Genomic DNA, 24,789 nt, shown 5'->3' on the forward strand with positions numbered 1-24,789 from the left:
CCTTTTATCATCTTGTAGACCTCGATTTGATCTCCCCTCACTCTTCTAAATTCCAGAGAGTATCGGCCTGAACTGTTCAATCTCTCTTCATACGACAAACCTCCCATCTCTGGAATCAACCTAGTGAGCCTCCTGTGAACTGCCTCCAATGTCACTACATCTTTCCTCAAATAAGGGGACCAAAACTGTGTACAATACTCCAGGTGTGGCCTCACCAATGCCTTGTATAGTTGCAACAATACTTCCTCACCTTTATTCCTTTAGCTATAAATACCAACATTCCATTCCCTTTCTTTATTCTCTGCTGTATCTGCTGCTAGTTTTCTGTGACTCATGAATGAGGACACCCAGATCCCTCTACACCTGAGCACCCCCGAAGTCTCTCCCTACTTAGATAATACATCACCTTCCCATTTTTCCGACCAAAGTGCCTCACACTTATCCACATTAAACTCCATCTGCCACTTTTTGGCCCACTCTCCTAACCTATCCAAATCCATTTGTAAGGTTCTTATTTCCTTATTGCAACTTACTGTCCTGTCTATTTTTGTGTCATCTGCAAATTTGGAAATAGGGTCTTCTGTGTTACGGCATGAGAGGGATTTTCCGGCTCTCCCCACAAGGCTGGGGTTTTCCAGTCCTGCCAATGTTTCGAGTCATCCAGACTTCAAAACTTTGGCTCCGTTCTCTCTCTGCAGATGCAGCCGGAGCTGCTGAGGTTTTCCAGCGAATTTCCATTCCCATTTTTCAGCATCCGCAGTGTTTTGCTTTTCAATACTTCAGTGACTGACCTCTTTGCAGTTTATTGAGAATGTAGGCTCGGGATACGGACTTGGATTTTTGGAAAGCCAACAGACAAGATTAGCAAGCATCAGCATAGAATCCCTGCAGTGTAGAAGGAGGCCATTCAGCCCATCGAGTCTGCACTGACAACAATCCCAACCAGAATCTGTCCCCATAACCCCTATATTTACCCTGCTAATCCTGCGATGCTAAAGGGCAAATTCCTATGGCCAATCCATCTAACCTACACATCTTTGGATACCAAGGGGCAATTTAGCATGGCCTACCTACCAAACCTGCACAATTTGGGACATTAAGGGGCAATTTAGCATGGCCAATCCACCTAATCTGCATATCTTTGGACAATTAGGGACAATTTAACATGGCCAATCCATCCAGATGGAGCACATATTTCGGACACCAAGGGACAATTTAGCGTGGCCATTCCACCTAACCAGCACATCTTTTGGATTGTGGGAGGAAACCGGAGCACCCGGAGGAAACCCACGCAGGCACAGGGAGAATGTGCAGCCTCCACACACAGTGACCTAAACCGGGAATTGAACCCGGGTCCCTGGCACTGGGAGGCAGCAGTGCTAACCACTGTGCCACCGTGCTACCATATACTGTTGTCCTTTGTGGTTAGTTGCTACATCCCAAGAATCCACTGCGGTCCGCAATATGACTCATTAGTGTGGATGAGGAGAAATGATTTTGCTCTGGACCCAGTCTCCTGCAGTTCCAATGTTCATTCACCAGAGGGCAGCCTGTATACACATACCACAGGGAGACAATCGCTAGTTAAACGAGTTAACTAGTTTGTTTTAATAAAGATTACTTCCAGTTTTTTGAGCAATGCTGCTATTCATGAACATACTTTTGTTAAGAAAACTCTACCTGCAATATTTCCAGTAACAGTACCCAGGTATACTTTAGTTCCAGTCTTCTATCATTTTAAGACTGCTTAAAAAGATCTTCATTTTGCCAACAACCCTTATCAGCTATGATGCAGGTTATGACGCTACCCATTTATTCTTACTATGGATATAATCCCTCCACTGCATTTCAATCTATGTCTCACTCTCAGATACCCATCATTATGGATATAAACCATCAGGACCCCTCGATTACATCTTTTTTATTTATTTGTGGGACATGGGCATCACTGGCTGGCCAGCATTTATTGCCCATTCCTAGTTGCCTGAGGACAGCTGAGAGTCAACCACATTGCTGTGTCTCTGGAGTCACATGTAGACAGACCGGGTGAGGAGGCAGATTCCTTTCCCTAAAGGACACTAGTGAACCAGATGGGTTTTTCTGACAATGGTTTCATGGTGATCAGTAGATTCTTAATTCTAAATAGTTTTTATTGAATTCAAATTCCACCATTTGCTGTGGTGGGATTCGAACCTGGGTCCCCAGAGCATTAACTGAGTTTCAGGATTAATAATCTAGCGGCAATACCACTGGGCCATCGCCTCCTCTTTCAGTTTTGGGTGGTTCACTGTGACATGAGGATGTATGGAGTTGGGAAGGCAGATGTTGGGAATCCATTCCCACTCACAACGAGACGCCATGGGTGAAACTGCCCCTGCTTCCACCTCTGGCCAATCACCTTGGAATCTGTGTCCCTGGCATTCTGATGCCCCTTTGGAAGGAAATCTGGTCTGGTCTAAACCTGACTCCATGTGACTCAGGGAGGCGATAGCCTAGAGGTATTATCGCTAGACAATTCATCCAGAAACTCAGCTAATGTTCTGGGGACCCGGGTTTGAATCCCGCCACGGCAGATGGTGAAATTTGAATCCAATAAAAAAAATCTGGAATTCAGAATCTACTGAACTGTTAACCCCCCCCATCCCACCGGAACCAATTTTACCTTGATTTCCTCTGGATGTTAAACACCCGAGTCAAACCTCTGTCTAGTTGTTTTTGCTGTGGGGAGAGTAATGGTGCCTTCACCAGTCTCTCTGCACACCTGAAGTCTTTACATCCCTGGCACTGCTCTGGTGAATCTCCTTCACGCCGTTGACGTACTTCTCATGAATCCCTCAAATTTCCCAGCCCTTGACATGCTCCCGAGAATTTGGTACCCAGAAATGACCCCTGCACCCCCACTGAGACCTAACCAAAATTTATAAGGTTTGTCTTCCATAATTTGTTTGCTTTTGTACCTCGGGCTTCTATTCATAAACCCAAGAATCCAGATGCCCCTTTTAACCTCCAAAGATGTGTGGGTTAGGTTGATTGGCCATGATAAGTTGCCCCTTAGTATCGAGGATTATGAGAGTAAATATGTAGGGTTATGGGAATAGGCTGTGGGTGAGATTGTGGTCGGTGCAGGCTCGATGGGCCAAATGGCCTCCTTCCGAACTGTAGATTCTATGGTTCAATGTGCCCAGTACAAACATTTGTGTACGTACGTTCCCAGTTCTCTCTGTAGCTGCAGCTTCTTTTCAATTGTATCATCAATTTTCTAATCTCTGCCCCCATTCCTCCCACAAGAAATGCATCAGTTTCCACATCTGGGATAGAATTGAATCTCTACAGTACATTCGGCCCATCGAGTCTGCAATGACAACTATCCCACCTTATTCCCGTAACCCTACGTATGTATCCGGCTAATCCCCCTGACACGAAGGAACAATTTAGCATGGCCAATCCACATAACCTGCGCATCTTTGGAATGTGGGAGGGAACTGGAGCACCCAGAGGAAACCCACGCAGGCACGGGGAGAACGTGCAGACTCCACACAGACAGTCCCCCGAGGCCACAATCGAACCCGGGTTCCTGGCAGCAGTGCTAACCACTGTTCCTAATCCCTATCCTGATTAGTGAATCAGATGGGTTTTTACAACAATCGAAATCATCCATCTTTTAATTCCAGATTTTTACTGAAATCTGCCATGGTGGGATTTGAACTCAGGTCCCCAGAGCATTACTCTGGGTCTCTTGAATACTAGCCCAGTGATAATACCACTACGCCACTGTCTCCCCTGCACACTCCAATATCTGCGCACATTCTGCTCCGCAAAATAAACTAACGTTCCCCAAGCTGTTGGGGTCCTCCTTAGGCCTGTTGTTTGATATACTGCCATCTTTTGAGTCCAGGTCATTAAGCTCCTTCAAAAACTTAAAAGTGTGTCAACAGCGAACCTTTGTGTGGAGGGGTGGGGGCATCGCTGTGTTACCGTCTCCGCTCTCTGTCCCTCAGATGGTGCTGTCGTCACGGAACTGTGTTAGTTACCAGGGGCAACCCTCGCTGCTTTTGTAGAATCGGGGCTGTAACTTTGCCTGAAACCTAATGGCCATTCCTCGTGTTTCATTGGGAACTGATGTCCTCTTTCCCTTCTCTCTCTCTCGCAGTACAAGCGACATCGATCGTCTCGGCCTCACACCAACAACTTTGCCAAGTCCGTCGTCAACCTGCTAGACTTTGTAAGTAAAGAATTAATCAATTTGTGCAGGTAATGAGTGAGGGCGCAGAGGCTGTTGTTGTTTTGCTGTCACTTTGCAGTCAGGAGTGTCGATGGTGCAAGGGGGCATGGCGACCTGTAGTGAGTAGGACCCTTCCTTGTGACGCTAAGCATTGTGGGAGAGGAGTCCTCAGCTCCCCCGATACTTTGACAGGTAGACACTGCTGTAATTTGGGGAATTTGGCAGCTTTTAGCTAAGTTTTTTTTGTAATAGTCTATGGGGTGTGAATATCACAAGGCCAGCATTTATTGCCCCAGCCCGATATGCCTCTGAGCAGCTGGTGGTGAGCCATCTTCTTGAACCTGCTTACAATCCATATGGTGTAGGTACACCTATAGTGCTGTTAGAGAGGGAGTTCCAGGAAGGAAGTGATGTATGAGGAGAGATTGACTAGGTTAGGATTGTTCTCGCTGGAGTTCAGATGAACGAGGGGGGAAATCTCATCAGGACTTATAAAATTCCAACAGGACCAGGACTGGATAGGATAGATGCAGGGAGGATGTTCCCGATGGTGGGGGAATCCAGAACCAGGAGTCAGGGTCTGAGGATTCGGGTTAGACCATTTAGGATGGAGATGAGGAGACATTTCTTCACCCAGATGGAGAGCCTTTCCACATTACCACAGGAAGTAGTTGACACCAAAACATTGAATGTATTCAAGAGGCGGCTGGATATAGCACTTAAGGGTGAATGGGATCAAAGGTTAAGGGGAGAAAGCAGGGTTAGGCTATTGAGTTGGATGATCAGCCATGATCATGATGAATGGTGGAGCAGGCTCAAAGGGCCAAATGGCCTGCTCCTACTCCTACCTGCTATGTTCTGTGCCACTGTCTTGAACCCACTTATGGCCCATGTGGTGTAGGTACACCCACAGTGTTGGGAAGGGGGTTCCAGGCAGGAATGGCCAAGTTTGTTCCAAGTCAAGATGGTGAGTGACTTGGAGGGGAACTTGCAGATGGTGGTGTTCCCATGTGTCTTCTCCTTCCAAGTGGTAGAGGTTGTGGGTTTGGAAGATGTTGGCGAGTTGGTGTCCTACATTGTAGCCTCACCAGGTTTTTTTTATGCATTTGCAGGACATGGGCATTGCTAGCTGGGCAGCATTTATTACCCATCCCTCGTCGCCCTTGAAACTGAATGTCTCACTCTGGAATTTCAGTGATTTTGATTTGATTTGATTTACTATAGGCACATGTATTGATACACAGGCGCATACACTGCGCTATACAGACAAAGTATACCATTCATAGAGAAGGAAAGGAGAGAGTGCAGAATGTAGTGTTACAGTCATAGGTAGGGTGTAGAGAAAGATCAGCTTAATGTGAGATAGGTCCATTTAAGAGTCTGATGGCAGCAGGGAAGAAGCTGTTCTTGAGTCGGTCGGTACGTGACGTCAGACTTTTGTATCTTTTTCCCAACGGAAGAAAGTGGAAGAGAGAATGTCTGGGGTGTGTGGGGTCCTTAATTATGCTGGCTGCTTTGCTGAGGCAGTGGGAAGTGTAGACAGAGTCAATGGATGGGAGGCTGGTTTGCGTCATGGACTGGACTTTGTTCACAACCCTTTGTAGTTTCTTGTGGCCTTGGGCAGAGCAGGAGCCATACCAAACTGTGATATAACCAGAAAGAATACTTTCTTTGGTGCATCTGTAAATGTTGGTGAGAGTCGTAGCTGACGTCTTTGAGAGCATAGAGGCGTTGGTGGGCTTTGTTAACTATAACATTGGCATCAGGGGGGACCAGGACAGACTGTTGGTGATCTGGACACCTAAAAACCTGAAGCTCTCAACCATTTCCACTTTGTCCCTATTGATGTAGACAGGGGCAGTTGAGAGTCAACCACATTGCTGTGGCTTTGGAGTCACATGTAGGCCAGACCAGGTAAAGATGGCAGATTTCCTCCCCTAAAGGGGCATTAGTGAGTGAGATGGTTTTTTTCCAACAATCGACAATGGTTTCATGGTCATCAGTAGATTCTTGATTCCACATTTTTTTTTATTGAATTCAAATTCCACCATCTGCCGAGGCGGGATTCGAACCCGGGTCCCCAGAACAATAGCTGAGTTTGTGGATTAATAGTGATAATATCACTAGGCCATCGCTCGCATCTCACTCTTAGATTAAAATGCTAAGCCTGGCATGCTGTGCCACACTCTTTGTTGAACCAGAGCTACAGCAGGTTATGCCAGGCTATTAGGTTACAGATTGTGGTTGTATGCAGTTCTGCTGCTGCTGATGGCCTACATTGCCTTGTGGATGTTCAGTAGCTGGATCTGTTGGGAATCTATCCCACTCCGCACAGTGGGAATGCCTCACTGCACGATGGAGGGGATCCTCAATGTGAAGATGAGACTTTTGTCTCCATGAGGACTGATGCTGTCAAGGGACGGATGCGTCTGACACGGAGGATGAAGTGAAATGTCTGCCCTCTTGTTGGGTTTCTCATCACCTCCTGCAGGCCCCAGACTGACAAAAGAGCCATGTGAATGTCAGAAGGAGGAGTTGCCCATCTGTCTCCCAGGCCTGCATCTCTTCATGTTTCATGAGATGGCGCTGCTTCTCCTGCCTTTGCAAGGAAAGGTGCCATGAATTGGGTGACACAGTGGTTAGTGCTGCTGCCTCACAGTGCCAGGGGCCTGGGTTCGATTCCTGGCTTGGGTCACTATCTGTGCGAAGTCTGCACATTCTCCCCGTGTCTGCGTGGGTCTCCTCCAGGTGCTCCAGTTTCCTCCCATAGCCCAAAGATGTGCCGGTTAGGTTGATTGGCCAAGCTAAATTGCCCCTTAGTGTCAGGGGTAAGTAAGGAAGGTTGTGGGGATAAGGCCTGAGTGGGACTATGGTTGCTGCAGATATGATGGGCCGAATGGCCTCCTTCTGCACTGTAGGAATTATATGAATACCGACCCTTTCGGTCTGTGATCTGTTTAGGCCTTTTGCAGACGACACAAGGGAGGGTGAGCTGTGGGAAGGCATCACAGATGCTTCTGTTGAGCGAGTGGGCAAATGCATGGCAGCTGCAGCATAATGTGGATAGATGCAGGGTTATCATAGAACCCGTACAGTGCACAAGGAGGCTGTACGGTCCCCGCACCAACAACAATCCCATCCAAGCCCTTCGCAGCCTTTTGGCTAAGATCAGGTGTAGTTTTTGATCTTGCACTTGAAAAAAGTCAATGAGGTTACATTTGAGGCAATTTTTAAAAAACGCCAGCTATGTCTTTTGGCTAAGATGGGACTCTGATCAAGCACTGGAGGAGGTGCAGTTTCTGCTCTGATCAGCTTGGATTGTGTAGATCAAGATGTGGAGATGCTGGTGTTGGACTGGGGTGAAGACAGTAAGAAGTCTCACAACACCAGGTTAAGATCAAGCCGTAGACAAGAAGAGGCCAGGCTGTCATGTCAGCTTGGATCGGGAATGTCTTACTGGCTGAGACTTTGATTGAATGTAGCTAAATAATAAATCCTACCCAGGCCCTATCCCCCATGACTCCACGTATTTCCCCTGCTAATCCGTGTGACATTAAAGGGCAATTTAGCGTGGCCAATCAACCTAACCGGCGCATCTTTGGACTGTGGGAGGAAACCAGAGCACCCGGAGGAAACTCGCACAGACATGGGGAGAATGTGCAGACTCCGCACAGACAGAGACCCAAGCTGGGAATCGAACCCGGGTGCCTGGCGCTGTGTGGCAGCAGAAATTATCCACTTTGGTAGCAAAAAGAGGAAAGCAGATGATTATCTGAATGGCTATAAATGGGAAGAGAATGTGCAGCGGGACCTGGCTGTCTTTGTCCACCAGTCACTGAAGGTAAAGCACGCAGATACAGCAGGCAGTGAAGTAAGCAACTGATATATTCATGGAGTATCCAAGTACGGGATGTCCTGAAGCGGTTATACAGGGCCTTGGTGAGGCCTCACCTGGAATATTGCGTGCAGGTTTGGTCTCTTTATCTGAGAAAGCGTGTTCTTGCTCTCGAGAGAGTGCAGCAAAGGATTACCAGGCTGATCCCAGGGATGGCGGGACTGATGCAAGAGGAGAGATCGAGTCAGTTAGGTTTGGATTCGCTGGAGTTTAGAAGAATGAGGGGGGAATCTCATTGAAACATATAAAATTCTAACAGGTCTAGACAGGGTAGATGCAGGAAGGATGTTCCCAATGGTGGGGAAGTCCAGAACCAGGGGTCACAGTCTAAGGATACAGAGTAGATGCTTTAGGATTGAGGAGAAATCTTATTTACCCAGAGGATGGTGAATGTATGTTTTCAAGAAGGAATTAGAACAAAGAACAGAAGAAAAGTACAGCACCCAGGAACGGGCCCTTTGGCCCTCCAAGCCCATATTGATCATGATGCCCTAATTAATCTTAAAAAAAACCTTCTGCCCTTACTCAGTCCGTATCCCTCTATCCCCTCTCTATTCCTGTACCCATCCAGCAGCCTCTTAAGTGTTGCTAGTGTGCCTGCTTCCTCCACCTCCTCTGGCAGGCACCCACCACCCTCTGTGTGAAAAACTCCCCCTGCACATCTCCCTTCAACTTCCTCCCCTCTCACCTTCGACCTGTGCCTCCTTATAATCTACCCTGGGAAAAAGCCTCTGACTATCCACCCTGTCTACGCCTCTCGTCATTTTGTAGACGTCTATCAGGACTCCCCTCAGCCTCTGTCTTTCCAATAAGAAGTCTCCCAACGCCAGGTTAAAACCCAACAGGCTAATTTGGAATCACGAGCTTTGGGAGCGCTGTTCTTTCACTGGGTGACTCACCTGATGAAGGAGCAGTGCTCTGAAAGCCCGTGATTTCAAACAAACCAGTTGGACTTTAACCTGGTGTTGGGAGACTTCTTAGTGCGCTGACCCCAGACCAACACCGGCATCTCCACCTCTGTCTTTCCAGTGAAAACAATCCTCATTCATTCAATTTTTCCTCATAGCCAGTGCCACCGAGACCAGGCAACATCCCGGTGAACCTTCTTTGCACCCTCTGGTATAGCACTTGGGGCTACAGGGATACGAGGGGAGCAGGTTACTGAGTTGGATGATCAGAATGAATGGTGTAGCAGGCTCAGTGGGCCGAATGGCCTCCTCCTGCTCCTGGTTTATCTGCTGATCCCTGAAGAACCAAAGGACTTTAAATATCTGGGACTGAGTGTCTACGTGAGGACCCAACAGCCTTGTTACTGAAACACGTGCTGAATGTTCACATTATTAGGCTGAGGGCCATCATGTGTAACTGAGACAGTGGCGCCTATTCAGGTCCAGATCAAAACAGCCGCACCGCTGTCTATACACCAAACTCTGCCTGGTCTCACGGGCAATGTAGGCACAAGTGTTGAGGGAGATGGGGATAAATGATAGTGGCAAGAGATAGGGTGACTATGACTGATACCCAAAGATGTAAGCTTAAAGTTTATTTATTAGTGTCTCAAGTAAGGCTTAGATTAACGCTGCAATGAAGTTACTGTGAAATTCCCCTAGTTGCCATACTCCAGCACCTATTCGGGTACACTGAGGGAGAACTTAGCATGGCCAATGCACCTAATCAGCACATCTTTCGGACTGTGGGAGGAAACTGGAGGAAACCCATGCAGACATGAGGAGAATGTGCAAACTCTGTGACCGAAGCCGGGAATTGAACCCGGGTCCCTGGCTCTGCGAGGCAGCAGTGCGTATCACTGTGCCGTCATGCCGCCTGTCCCTGGTTGTCCTTGAGAAGGTGGTGGTGAGCTGCCTTCTTGAGCTGCTGCAGTCCCCTGAGGTGTAGGCACACCCAGAGTGCTGTGAGAGAGGAAGTTCCAGGACATTGACCCGGGGGGGCCGCAACAAAGTTCATTGCGGAATTTTACGGCCTCGCTCGTCCCCAAACCATAAAATCCCACCCGAGGTCAGAGCCCATGATTTGCCTGCTCCGATTCCCGTGGTGGGTGGGACGGTAAATCTCCAGCCATGTGATCATGGACTGTCTGTGATTCCTCTTCCCACGTTCCTGCACTAAACGCCCTCCGCTGCTGCCATTTTAACACTGTATTAATCAGCTTGTTTAAATAGCTCAAAGAGTTTCAATTGGGAAGGTTAACCCTTTCCTCGCCAGGAAGCCTCCTTGGACAAAAAGAAGCTGAGAGATGCGGGGTCACAAGATGGCCGCCTGTCCTCCCATCACTGTTCTTTTTCTCGCTCTCTTTCCATCGGCCATTTACGGATAATATTTGTGGATACCTTTCTTGCATTTATCTAGTGCCCTGCACAACCTGGGAGCCACTCTCCCAGCCAACCCTGTTAGAACTGTACCTACGGTTACTCTATAGGAAATTTGGCAGCCAGCTGCTGCACAACAAGATCCCACAATTCAGCACCGTCAGCTTCACTGATGCCTCAGCCACCGAATTCAAAGTTGTCGAATCGTAGAATCCCTCCCATGCAGAAGGAGGCTATTTGGCCCATCGAGTCTACACCAACGACAATCCCATCCTATCCCCCTAACCCCAAGTATTTACTCTGCTAATCCCCTTGACTCTAGGGGACAATTTAGCATGGCCAATCCACCTAACCCGCACATTTTTGGACTGTGGGAGGAAACCGGAGCCCCCGGAGGAAAGCCATGCAGACACGGGGAGAATGTGCAAACTCCACACAGGCAGTGACCCAAGCTGTGAGGCAGCAGTGCTAACCACTGTGCCATCTCTCCAAAGCCCCCTGAGGGGCAAAATACGTGGACCAGCCTCCCCAAACCGGTGTTTTTAAAATTAAAACCTCGCCTCTGTGTCAGAAGGCTGCGAATTCAGTTCGCACTGCAGAGACCTGAGCTTGAAATCTAGGCTGAGATTTAGTTCAGATAGGCAGCATGATTGATGCAGGCTTGGAGGGCCGAAGGGCCTGTTCCCGTGCTGTAATTTTCTTTGTTCTTTGAGATGTGCGAGGCAAGTTTTTTGCAGGGAGGCCGGTGGGTGTCTGGAACTCATTGCCGGGGGAGGTAGTGGAAGTAGGTACGATAGTGAGTTTTAAGGGTTGTCTTGACAAATACATGAATAGGATGGGAATAGAGGGATATGGTCCCTGGAAGGGTAGGGGGTTTTAGTTCAGTGAGCATAGTCGGTGCAGGCTTGGAGGGCGAAGGGCCTGTTCCCGTGCTGTAATTTTCTTTGTTCTTCATCCCTGTGCTTCCAAAGGGCTTCATTACCTGTGGAGTGTCCTGATAAGATGATCTTCCTGTAAGTTTTCTGACTGGATACCTGTAATGGAAAGAACAGAGTATATTACAGCGCAACACAGGCCCTCCAGCCCTTGATGCTGAACTGACCTGTGAAACCAATCTAAAGCCCTACGTTACTCTAATATCATCCGTGGAGAATGGAGGACCTCTTGACATCTATAGGTCTCAGAAGGACGGGGAAGCCTTTTAACTTTTTGTTGCTGCATTCGGAAGGAAACGGAATTTGTCTAATAGAGTTTCTCACCCCATGTGTGTCTCCTGCTTTACCCTTGTGTTTCTGCTGATCTGATGGGCTAACTGTCCGTTTACCCAGTGTACCACTCCTGTACCGGTCCTGTCCTCCTGTCTTGCAGATCTTCAAGGAGCAGCTGAACACCAGGGTGGTCCTGGTCGCCGTGGAGACGTGGTCGGACAAGGACAGGATCGACGTGGTCCAAGACCAGATGCAGACCCTGCGCAGCTTCTCCAAGTACCGGCAGCAGTTTGTGAGCGAGCAGGCCGACTCTGTCCAGCTGCTCTCGTGAGTGGGCCGCCGCGGTAACCTGCATTCGCGCAGCGCCCGCAGCCTCCTGAAACGCACACCCACCCACCTCGGGCGCTGACCCAATGCGACTGGGCATTGGGAGGCAACCTCAGAGCTTGGAGGCGGATAAACTCGGTCAGAGCGGTGGCTTTAAGGAGTGTCCCAAAGCCGGAGCGGGAAGAGAGCGAATCCCAGAGTTTATAAAACTCAGGACCACCTGTGGTGGGCTGAAGGGAATTTGGGATACACAGGTCGGGGTTAGGTGGATTCACAAGTCCCACTAACATTCAAGGATATGGGACAAGTGTTACAAAATGGGATGAACGCCACTTTAGTGGTAGTCATGACTCGATGGGCCAAAGGGCCTTTGCTGCACTGTGTGACTCTACAGAGGGCTGAGGAAAAAGCACAAAGTGTGGGTATGTCCCTCTTCTCTGCAATGGACAGTAGCCCTGTGTGTGAGTGTATGTGGCTGCTAGCATGTGTCTTTCTGATTTGATTTATCATTGTCACATTATTTATTAGTGTCACAAGCAGACGTACATTAACACTGCAATGAAGTTACTGTGAAAATTCCCCAAGTGGCCACACCCCGGTGCCTGTTCGGGTACAGTGAGGGAGAATTTAGCATGGCCAGTGCGTCTAACCAGCACGTCTTTCGAACTGTGGGAGGAAACCGGAACACCCTGAAGAAAGCCACACAGACACGGGGAGAACATGCTGACGCCACACAGACAGTGATCCAAGCTGGGAATTGAACCCGGGTCCCTGATGCTGTGAGGCAGCAGTGCCAACCACTGTGCATTGGAATACAGTGAAAATTATTGTTTCTTGCGTGCTAGAGAGACAAAGCATACCATTCATAGAGCACATAAGGGAGCGGAAAAGGAGAGGGTGCAGAATGTAATGTTACAGTCGTAGTTAGGGTGTAGAGAAAGATCAGCTTAATATAGGTAGTCCAGTCAAAAGTCTCCTTACTATATGGTAGAACCAGGGAAGAAACTGTTCTTGAGTCAATTGGTACGTGCCCTCAGACTTTTGTATCTTTTTTCCTATGGACGAAGGTGGAAGAGAGAATGTCCGGAGTGCGTGGGATCCTTGATTATGCCGGCTGCTTTTCCCCAAGGCAGTGGGAAGTCTAGACGGAGTCAGTGGATGGGAGGCTGGTTTGAGTGACGGACTGAGCTTCATTCATAACCCTTTGTAGTTTCTTGTGGTCGTGGACAGAGCAGGAGCCAGACCAAGCTGTGATACAATCAGAGAGGATGCTTTCTATGGGGCATCTGTAAACCAAATTGGTGAGAGTTGTGGCGGACACGTTAAATTTCCTGAGCCCCCTGAGAAAGTAGAGGTGTTGGTGGACTTTCTTAACTACTATAGCATCAGCGTGGGAGGACTGGGACTATGCAAACGCAATTTTGTTTCTTTTTAAAAATCTGAACGAGGAATGTAAACCGCCTTGGGCCCACCGACTCCTGAACCGAAAGGAGGTGGGGGGATGTGACCAATCTGCTCACGGGGGAGGCGAGTCAGTTGACCTTTCTAAGGAGGTTGTGTGTTTCCATTTTGACAGAACAGTTGGGGTCAGATGTGACATGTGCGCTTTCGTATCGTCGTGGGAATGACGGGGTTAGCCTGGGATCCCACGTCCGTATCAGCTCTGCGTTGGTTTTGCTTCCAGTCCTGTGGTGCTATAACCGTGTTTCCTTTGTGTTTTGTGCAGTGGAACCACCTTTAAAAGCAGCATGAGCAGCATGGCATTCTTTGGAGGTGTCTGTTCCCTCACACGGGGAGTTGGGGTGAGTGAGGTAAGATTTTCCCCAAACGCCTCCTGTTCACCCATTTTGTTTTTTGCGGGTTCATCCACTTCTGATTGGCACCATTGGCTGTTGCTGACACGCCAGAGCAGTACCGAGGGAGTGCTGCATTGCTGCAAGTGCTGTCTCTTAGATAAGACATTAACCTGAGGCCCCGTCTGGCCCCAAGAAAATCCCAGAAACCATATCAAAGATATGCGCGGTGGGGGGGGAAGAGTCCCATAGAACAGTACAGCACAGAAACAAGCCCTTTGGCCCACAACGTTATGCTGAACATGACGGCACGGTGGCACAGTGGTTAGCGCTGCTGTCTCACACTGCCAGGGACCCCGGTTCGATTCCCGGCTTGAGTCACTGTCTGTGTGGAGTTTGCACATTCTTCCTGTGTCTGCCTGGGTTTCCTCTGGGTGCTCCAGTTTCCTCCCACACTCCAAAGATGTGCGGGTAAGGCCATGCTAAGTTTAACCCTTCTGTAAGGGGGATTAGTAGGGTAAATATGAGGGGTTACCGGGATAGACCTGGATAGGATTGTGGTAGGTGCAGACTCAATGGGCTGAATGGCCTGCTTCTGCACTGTAAGATTCTATGATGACGCCAAATTGAATAAATCCCTTCTGCTTGTCCCTGGTCCATATTTAACTTTATTAGTGTCACAAGTAGGCTTACATTAACACTGCGGTGAAGTTACTGTGAAAATCCATTAGTCGCCACACTCTGGCACCTGTTTGGGTACACTGAGGGAGAATTCAGCACGGCCAATTCGCCTAAACAGCACGTCTTTCAGACCGTGGGAGGAAACTGCAACACCCGGGTGAAACCCATGCAGACACAGGGAGAACGTGCAGACTCTGCACAGCCGGGAATTGAACCTGGGTCCCTGGTGTTGTGAAGCAGCAGTGCTAACCACTGTGCTACCATGCTGCACTCTATTCCTTGCATAATTATGTGCTTATCTAAAAGCCCCTCAAATGCCCCATCATATCTGCCTCCACCATCACTCCTGACAACACATTCCAGACACCTACCACCCTCTGTGTAAAAAAGACTTGCCCCTCACATCTCCTTTGTACTTTACCTCTCTCACTGTAAGCGTGTGCCCTAGCTCCCCACCGAACTGCACTGGATTTAGCGTTGAGAATAACAGTGGGTGTTCTCTGTTACTGTGGAATGAATCAGACTTGTACTGGAGACCACGTATGTGCAGGTAAATGTGGAAATCCAAATTACTCTGCCCTTCCACAGTCTGCACTCAGCATCTTACTGATGGCCTCTGCTTCGAATTCATTCCAGGGCGTGATGTTATCGTACGCACCCAATAAATACTAAAGATATGGGTGGCACAGTGGTTAGCACTGCTGCCTCACAGCGCTAGGGACCCGGTTCAATTCCAGCCTCGGGTCACTGTCTGTGTGGAGTTTGCACATTCTCCCCATGTCTGTGTGGGTTATCTCCGGGTGTTCCGGTCTCCTCCCACAGTCCAAAGATGTGTGGGTTAGGTCGATTGCTAAATTGACCCTCGCATCAGAGGGATTAGCAGGGTGTGGGGTTATGGGAATAGGGCCTGAGTGTGATTGTGGTCGGTGCAAACTCGATGGGCTAAATGGCCTCCTTCTGCACTGTAGGGTTTCTATGAGGAGGAATTTCTTCAGCTAGAAAGTGGTGAATCTATGGAACTCATTGCCACAGAAGGCTGTGTAGGCCAGGTCAGTCAGTGTATTTAAGACAGATATAGATAGGCTTTTGATTGGTAAGGGGATCAAAGGTTACAGGGGAAAGGTGGGAGAATGGCAGAGCAGACATGATGGGCCGAATGGCCTAATTGTGCTCCTGTATCTTTTATAGTCTTACATTCCATGTTTCTACTTATGTGGTCTTTATTTTAATCTCTCAAATCTAGTATGGACAAGTGTGGTCAACGACAATGGTGCTGGGTCAGGGTCTCGCTCAGAACCTGGGCATCCAGTGGGAGTCTGAATCGAAACGGAGAAGTAAGTATTTTTCATCTCGTCGAGACATGCGCTCCGAAAAGTGTTTTACATTTAGTGAGGGAGGGGTTTGTTCACAGCCTCTACTCTCTCCCAGCCCCAGAAAGATTCCTGACAGTGAGATCCATAACTTCGCCTGTAAGGGCCCTTCAGCGATGTGAGTCGGTTGGCCCCGGTTTATTTGTGTCTGCGGGGCAGTGGCATGAACCTTGACCCCTCTTCTGATGACCATAACCATTTGCCTTTCGCCACTGATCACCGATGTAAGGAAACTCGGCTGCCGGGTGTCCCACAGCCAGGATGTTAATGGGAATAGGGGGCGGGCAGAGAGGTGCACTGATGGGTGTACAAGCTTCACATTGCTCGTGACTTTGATTTGATTTATTATTCTTATGTGTATGGGGATACAGTGAAAAGTATCGTTTCTTGCACATTATACATACTGTTCATAGAGTACATAGGGGAGAAGGAAAGAAGAGAGTGCAGAATGTAGTGTTATAGTCATAGCCAGGGTGTAGAGAAAGATCAGCTTAATATATAATAGATCCATTCAAAAGTCTGACAGCAGCAGGGAACAAGCTGTTCTAGAGTTGGTTGGTACGTGACCTCAGACTTTTGTACCTTTTTCCTGACAGAAGAAGGTGGAAGAGAGAATGTCCGGGGTGCGTGGGATCCTTGATTATGTTGGCTGCTTTGCTGAGGCAGCAGGAAGTGTAGACAGTGCCAATGGATAGGAGGTTTCATGGTCATCAGTACATTCTTAACTCCAGATTTTTTTATTGGATTCAAATTGCACCATCTGCCGTGACAGGATTCGAACCCAGGTCCCCGGAACGTTTAGCTGAGTTTCTGGATTAATAGTCTAGCAATAGTACCGTTAGGCCATCGCAGAATGATTCATTGTTCGCTGCCACTGCCCTAGAAATATTTGAAGTTGCTCACGGGATGACTTGGCAAGGCTGGTATCCATAGTTGCCACTGAGAAGGTGGTAGTCAGCCATCATTTTAATACCACCAGGCTGTTCCTGATGCCTCAGGAAGCTCTAGCCTGAGCCCCAGTTCACACCTTTGGAAGTGAGGTGTGCTGGAAAGTTGGGATGAGGTTCAGGGGTGGGAGTACAGCCTGGGGCGTGGGCCCTATTGTTTAACAGCAGTACCTCCCCAAATCCAACAGGAGGCCAGCCCCTGCTGGGACTCGATTTAACCAGGGCAGCCTGAAGGCAGAACATTGTGTTCTGACACTGTGTGTGTCCTTTTCTCTTCCAGAGGAATGTGAGTGTCCAGGTTCGTGGGCGGGATGCATCATGGAAGACACAGGGTACGTTTGCACTCTGTTTAAATCACAGAAATCGGCCCCGGTCTGTGGCAATGTTTATGCTTTAGATAAACCCCGGCACACTCTACTTTAGATTTCTCCTGCCTGTTTCTTTTGGAATATGTAGTGGCCCAGTGGTTAGAACCCCATTGCCTCACAGCGCCAGGGACCCTGGTTCAATCCCGGCCTCGGCTGACTGTGCAGAGTTTGCACGTTCTCCCCGTGTCTGCGTGGGTTTCCTCCGGGTGCTCCAGTTTCCTCCCACATTCTGAACGATGTGCTGGTTAGGTGCATTGCCCATCTCTTGGTGTCAGCAGATTAGCAGAGTAAATACTTGAAGTTATGGGGATAGGACCTGGGTGGATTGTTGTTGTTGGTGCTGATTCGATGGGCCGAATGGCCTCCTTCCACACTGTAAGGATTCTAATCGACACTTTTTTTATTCATTCATGGAATGTGGGTGGGCGTGGCTGACTTTGAATCATAGAATCCTACAATGCACAAGGAGACCATTTGGCCCATCAAGTCTGCACCGACCATAATCCCACCCAGGCCCCCCTCCCCGCCCCCCCCCCCGTAACCATATGTATTTGCCCTGCTAACCCTCCTGACACTCAGGGGCAATTCAGCATGGCCAATTAACTTAACTCGCACATTTTTGGAATGCGGGAGGAAACTGGAGCATCCGGAGGAAACCCACGCAGACATGGGGAGAACGTGCAAACTCCACACAGGCAGCAACTTAAGACCATAATTGAACCTGGGTCTCTGACGCTGTGAGACAGCAGTGTTAACCACTGTGCCACCCTCCATTTACTTGGCCAGCATTTATTGCCTACCTCTTGAGCTCAGTGCCACTTCAGAGAGTAGATAAGAGTCAACCACATTGCTGTGACTCTGGAGTCACATGTAGGCCAGACCAGGTAAGGATGGCAGATTTCCTTCCCTAAAGGACATTAGTGAACCGGATGGGTTTTACCCACAATCGGCAATGGTTTCATGATCATTGTTACATTCATAATTCCAGATTTTTATTGAATTCAAATTTCACCAAGCCATGGTGGGATTCAGACGCAGAGCATTACCCTGGATTGCCTGTCCAGTGGTGACAATTTTCAGTGAAATATTTCCATGGGGCAACGCGATGGCACAGTGGCTGCCTCACAACGCCAGGGAGCTGGGTTCAATTCCCAGCTTGGGTCACTGCCTGTGTGGAGTTTGCACATTCTCCCCGTGTCCACATGGGTTTCCTCCGGGTGCTTCTGTTTCCTCCCACCATCTGAAAAATGTGCTAGTTAGATGCATTGGCCATGCTAAATTCTCCCTCAGGCGTTGGAGTGTGGCGACTAGGGGATTTTCACAGTAACTTCATTGCTGTGTTAATGTAAGCCTACTTGTGACACTAATGAATAAAATGTAATGCGGTCGATGAGCTGAATGGTTGCCAGCGCTGTTCGACCGTGTGATTGTCACCTGTGAAGCACTCAGCTGTGTGTTAATCAGTAAAATGCAGGAAAATGAAAAGAAGCGAGTTCTCCAGCCCTGTGGGAAAAGACACCTTCCAACGTAGTGTTCGAACCAACCAGACCAAGAACCATTTGAGGCCTTGACTGTGTATAACTCCTCAGAGGCCGGATTCCCTTTATTTACAAACTTATCTTTACTCTTAAGAGTGCTTCAGGTACACAGTCAGAATCCGGAGTGTCCATAGCCCTGACACTCCTCAATATATCAGTATATTTTTTAATTCAGTGGGTGGAACATGGGCATCGCTGACTGGCCAGCATTTATTGTAAAAAGTCTGACAACACCAGGTTTTAGTCCAAATGATTTATTTGATAATAGACTCACAAGCTATTAGTCTATTATCAAATAAATCGTTTGGACTAAAACCTGGTGTTGTCAGACTTTTTACTGTGTTTACACCAGTCCAACGCCGGCATACCCACATCAGCATTTATTGCCCATCCCTCGCTGCCCGAGAGCAGTTGAGAGTCAACCACATTGCTGTGGCTCTGGAGTCACTTGTAGGCCAGACCAGGTAAGGACGGCAGATTTCCTTCCCTAAAGGACGTTACTGATCCAGATGGGTTTTTCTGACGATAGTTTCATGGTCATCAGTAGATTCTTAATTCAGATTTTTTATTGAATTCAAATTCCACCATCTGCCGTGGTGAGGTTCGAACCCCAGAACACTAGCTGAATTTCTGGGTTAATAATCTAGCGATAATACCACTAGGCCATTGCATGCTCTACAATCACTACCTCAATCAGGGAGCTCATACTCCAAGAGGCCCACCTCATGATCTTTGTTGGGGTCATTACAGACTGTGTTGAATTGGCCAAAGTGAATCCAGCCTCTGAACCCAGGCTGCAAGAATCTGCAGCAGGAAAGATGAGATTGAGTCTCACCTCAGGATTCCTGGGCAGAGATTTCTCCCCCCCTGTCCCCCCATTCACACCTACCCCCCCATCACCAGGTTTGCAGGTAGTGGAAATGCCCCTCTCCCCACCTGCAGCTGTACATAGGGTGGGCAAGGCCTAGGGTAGGCCTGCTGACCTTCGCCCCCCCCCCCCCCCCCCCCCCCCACACACAACTGAGGACACTTAACAGCTGCTTCTCGCCAGTCTGGCAGGAGCTCAGGGTTGGGGACTGCAGACTTGATTGGGAATCGTTGAGGGACAGAGAACAGGGAGGAGGTTGGTGAGTTGGGGTAGGTTGGTGGGGGAGAGGGGGAAAAGAGATTTGGAATTGGGGAGTTGATTGAAGGGGGTACAAAGGGGATTGGCGATTGTGGTGGGTGAGGTGAGGGGATTGGTATGCCAAGGGGATCAGAACTCAGGGCGGCCGAGGGCATTGAGAATTGGGGGGTGCAGGGGGTATTGGGGATTTGGGGATCAAGAGGAGAACTGTGGGTGAGCCGGGATATTGGGGCCTAGTTATCAAGGCTGGTGCCTATTGATGGATTCTCCATTGCCCATGGAATATGGAATTCTATGGAATTCCCTGCCCAGTGAAGCAGTTGAGGCTACCTCACTGAATGTTTTTAAGGCAAGGCTAGCTAGATTTTTGGACAGTAAAGGAATTAAGCGTTATGGTGAGCAGATGGGTAAGTGGAGCTGAGTCCATAAACGGATTAGCCATGATCTTATTAAATGGTGGAACAGGCTTGAGGGGCTAGCTGGCCTCTTCCTGCTCCTAGTTCTTATGTTTCTCTGGGTGCTTCAAAGATGTGCAGGCTAGGGGGATTGGCCATGCTAAATTGTACTTCAGTGTCAGGGTGATTAGTAGGATAAATACCTGGGGTTCTGGTGATGGGGCTAGGGTGGGATTGTGGTCAGTGCAGGCTTGATGGGCCGAATGGCCTCCTGCACTGTAGGGATTCTATGAATGACACCCTCAGGGAGATTCTGTTCTTTCAAGAGGGGTGATGGGAAGAGGGTGAGTTGGGGAGCTGGAGAAAGAGTTGAAAATCATTGAGAACTACTCCAAGAAAGAGAGTGTTAGCGCTGGCTGCCAGGGACATTTTGGTTTTGTGACCCTTTGAGCGTGGTTTCAGATGAAAAAGAGAAACGGCCTGGTCGCTTGTGCTGAGGGCCCTCGAAGGCAGGTTGAGGACATTGGCGGACGAAAAGAAATAATCTTTTATTTAAGCAGGAGCCTAGATTTTAAAAATAGTCCAATGTGTCTCGAGGGAGCTCTTCAGAGGCACTTGGTGCTGAGGCCTCTCAGCTTTGCTCATGAACAGACAGGAGAGAACAGTCATTGGAATTGCAAAGCGCCTCGGTCAGCCTTGTTGAGTCTTTTTAATTTCCCAGCGCTCAATCCATGAGGAGGCTCCAAGTGCACCTTGACTACGACCTTGAAGAAAAAAATAAACAGTGAGGAGGCGGTGTTTACCATACTGTTCAAAAGCCTTTCGATCGCTAATCTATTTAAACATGGCCAAAAATCCACACAATCATTAGGGAAAGCATCCCTTCCTCTCCTGAATTGTCCCACTGGATCTCTTCATAATCATATAGTCATACAGGTTTACAGCATGGAAATAGGCCTTTTGGCCCAATTTGCTGCCTCTTTCTTTTAAGCTAACCCCAGTTGCCCACATTTGGCTCAAACCCCTCTAAACCCATCTTACCCATGTAACTGTCTAAATGCTTTTTAAAAGACAAAATTGTACCCGTCTCAACTACAGCCTCTGGCAGCTTGTTCTAGACACTCACCATCCTCTGTGTGAAAAAATTGCCCCTCTGGTCACTTTTGTATCTCTCCCCTCTCACCTTAAACCTATGCCCTCTAGTTTTAGACTTGGGAACAGATGTTGACCATCTATCTCATTGACCTATGCCCCTCATTATTTTGTAGGCCTCTATAAGATCACTCCTCAGCCTTCTGTGATCCAGGGAAAAAAGTTAAGTCTATCCAGCCTCTCCCTATAGCCTCACTTCCACTAGAGGGCGCATCACAATGGCACAGTGGTTAGCACAGCGCCAGGGACCTGGGTTCAACTCCTTGAGTCCAACTGTTGCTCAAGTCTTGACTTTAAGAGGGTTCCGTTTGGTTGCATAGTTCTTTTCTTGTATTGCTTTGAATTGAACTTTAGGGACAGGGCTGTTCAGTTTTGACTAGCCCAGTTTGCTCAGATCAGTTTGAGTTGGGTTTGGTTTCTGTGTGGGTCAAACACGCTGAGTTTTGCGACATTGATTTGGTTGAGATGTACTTTAACTGTGTTAGACATCAAACCGAGATGGATTTTATTTGCAATCTGTTTCGTTCCATTGGTTTGGGTTATATGCCCCTTGGCTTTGTTTGAGCTCTCATGCCAACTGTTGCTATGGCCCCATCCGCAGGTTCTACCATCCTCGCAAATTTTCCAAGTGCAGTATTATGGAATACAAGGAATTTCTACAGAGAGGTGGGGGAGCTTGCCTGTTCAACAGACCAACGAAGGTAAGGCTTTCTTCGTCAAGTAGGCCCCAGATCAGTAAGATCCAACTAGTATCAATTTCCAGCCCTCAGCAAAAACTTCACTTAATCTCAACCATCCAGGTTCACTCAAGATACCAGATACTCAAACAATTTTCCAGTGGGGGGGTGTGGGGGGTGCACAGTGATCAGCACTGCTGCCTCACCGTGCCAGAGACCAGGGTTCAATTCCCAGCTTCGGTCACCTACTGTGGAGTCTGCACATTCTCCCCGTGTCTGCGCGGGTTTCCTCCAGGTGCACCGGCTTCCTCCCACAGTTGGAAAGACGTGTTGGTTAGATGCATTGGCCATGTTAAATTCTCCCTCAGTGTACCCAAACAAGCGCCAGAGTGCGGCAACTGGGTGATTTTCACATAACTTCATTGCAGTGTTAATATAAGCCTACTTTGTGACGCTAATAAATAAACTTAAATTTTAAACAATGCAAAGTTTATTTATTAGTCTCAAGTAGACTTACATTAACACTGCAATAAAGTTACTGTAAAAATAGTCGCCACACTGCAGCGCCTGTTCAGGTGCACTGAGGGAGAATTTAACATGGCCAGTGCACCCAACTAGCATGTCTTTCAGACTGTGGGAGGACAAACAGGTGGCACGGTGGTTAGCATTGCTGCTTCACAGCTCCAGGGACCTGGGTTCAATTCCTGGCTCGGGCCACTGTCTGTGTGGAATTTGCACATTTTCCTCGTGTCTGCGTGGGTTTCCTCCGGGTGCTCCAGTTCTCGCCCACAGTCCACAGATGTGCCAGTTATGTTGATTGGCCATGCTAAAATTGCCCCTTAGTGCCCTGAGATGCATAGGTTAGAGGGATTAATGGGTAAAATTAGTAGGGATATGGGAGTAGGGCCTGGGTGGGATTGTGATTGGTGCAGACTCGATGGGCCGAATGGCCTCCTTCTGCACAATAGGGTTTCTATGTTTTGTTTTTAAAACATAATATATTTTATATTGTATCGAATTCCTGTCAATTACCCTGTAAATTGTAAATACGGTGGCTAATTTTATTTTTAGATTGATTTTTCTTTGTTCTTCCAGAAGGGAAAATGGGGAAATGGGAATACAACTCTGAGTTGGTCTTGTAGATTGTAAACAGGAGTATAAAGGGGAAATAAGAATACTGGTTCAAACTGTATTTTCTTGATGTTTCTCGGGGGCCTTTTTTTGTGGGGCCACCTTAGAGGTACCTGCCACAACCCATGTGATGACAGGCAGAAGCTGCCCCACTGAAAGGACCCCAAGGCCAAAGGCGGAAGAAGCCCTAGTGTAATCTTCAGTTCCGACAGAGGCAGTAATGATTCAATCAGAGCGATGGATTGCCCTGGGGATTAGTTACCTTGTTTCTGGCACATTCTCAGCTCTCAGACTGGCAAATATTTGGCTGAGGCCTAGGGAGGATGTGGAAGCCTGAATTTCTGTGCTCATGCAGGAATGAACCCCCTCACCCCCACAAGATGTAAATGGAAGATCTTCCCCACCTCTCTGAGCAATGGCAAATGGCAGAACGAAATACAGAGCGAGGTTCTGTAGAACTGGACAATCCATTCCGCCTTCCAGACCGCTTCAAAGGTGATCTGCCCCATTCCACCCAGGCCCAAGTCACGGTGGCACAGTGGTCAGCACTGCCGCCTCTCAGCTCCAGGGACCCGGGTTCGATTCCTGGCTTGGGTCACTGTCTGTGTGGAGTCTGCACGTTCTCCCTGTGCCTGCGTGGGTTTCCTCCGGGTACTCCAGTTTCCTCCCACAGTCCAGAGATATGCGGGTTAGGTTGATTGGACATGCTGAATTGTCCCTTAGTGTCCAAAAATGTGCAGTTTGGGTGGATTGGCCATGCTAAATTCCCCTTTAGTGTCAAAGATGTGTTGTTTAGCGGGATTAGCTGGATAGGTGTGTGAGGTTTTGAGGATGGGCCAGGGAATGAGTCTGAGCCTGGGTGGGATGCTCTATCGGGGAGTTGGAACAGACTTGATGGGCCAAATGGCCTCCTTCTGCACTGTAGGGATTCTATGATTCTAGAGGTGTTATGGGCCCAGTCTCTTACCTCTGACCAGTGTGATAATCATTCTCCCTTCTCTGTCCCTTTACAGTTGTTTGAGACCACAGAATGTGGGAACGGATATGTCGAATCCGGGGAAGAATGTGACTGTGGATTGCGAGTGGTAAGTTTCGAATGTTAACAGTGTTTCCCCACCCCTGCTTGTTGTGTGAGGCCTGCCTTGTGGATTGGGAGCACATGAATTGGCCAGCCCAGTGATTGGCCGTTGCCGTAGTTACTGTGTGGGGCTAATTTTCAACTTTTCCATGAACTACCCGGTGGAGGATTCTCCGTCAGATCCATGAAGTGATGTTCCTCCGTTCGAAAGGTGGGAGGCAGGGAAGCGAGTCAGGCCTTAGGCCTCGTCTTGGCCGAGCAAGGTAGGAGGTTAACTGCAGGGAATCCAGAACACCTTACAAGTTTAACCGTGGCCAGGAACGCCGACACCTAGCCTTTGACCTGCTGCCACTCTGGGTTAAATGGGAGAGCCTCACTCCAGATGGCACTTTACAGGCTTGTGTTTATGTTAGGCCGCTATTGAGTCTGAGGTTACCATGGTAATTTGAGCATTACAAGTAGGATTTTCTGATTTTACCCGCCAGCGGGATTTTCCAGATTCACCGATGGCGACCACACTCATCCCTCCAGCCGCAGTTTCCCCGCCAGCAGAG

The 24,789-nt window shown here is 48.5% G+C and overlaps 1 protein-coding gene across 1 annotated transcript in view; it reads left to right on the forward strand.

Moving 5' to 3' along the window:
• The window catches only part of LOC145349660 (disintegrin and metalloproteinase domain-containing protein 23-like), a 121,317-nt gene that overhangs the window by 62,272 nt on the left and 34,256 nt on the right, over positions 1-24,789 (forward strand). Inside the window, exons 10-16 of the mRNA XM_080198184.1 lie at positions 4,151-4,222; positions 11,813-11,979; positions 13,706-13,790; positions 15,697-15,787; positions 17,051-17,102; positions 21,951-22,050; positions 24,171-24,242. Of these exons, the coding sequence (XP_080054310.1) occupies positions 4,151-4,222; positions 11,813-11,979; positions 13,706-13,790; positions 15,697-15,787; positions 17,051-17,102; positions 21,951-22,050; positions 24,171-24,242 (639 nt within the window). The remainder of the gene's footprint in view (positions 1-4,150; positions 4,223-11,812; positions 11,980-13,705; positions 13,791-15,696; positions 15,788-17,050; positions 17,103-21,950; positions 22,051-24,170; positions 24,243-24,789) is intronic.

The sequence above is a fragment of the Carcharhinus amblyrhynchos genome, chromosome 11 (genome assembly GCF_965287045.1).
Source record: "Carcharhinus amblyrhynchos chromosome 11, sCarAmb.v2.hapA, whole genome shotgun sequence".
Lineage (NCBI taxonomy): Eukaryota > Metazoa > Chordata > Chondrichthyes > Carcharhiniformes > Carcharhinidae > Carcharhinus > Carcharhinus amblyrhynchos.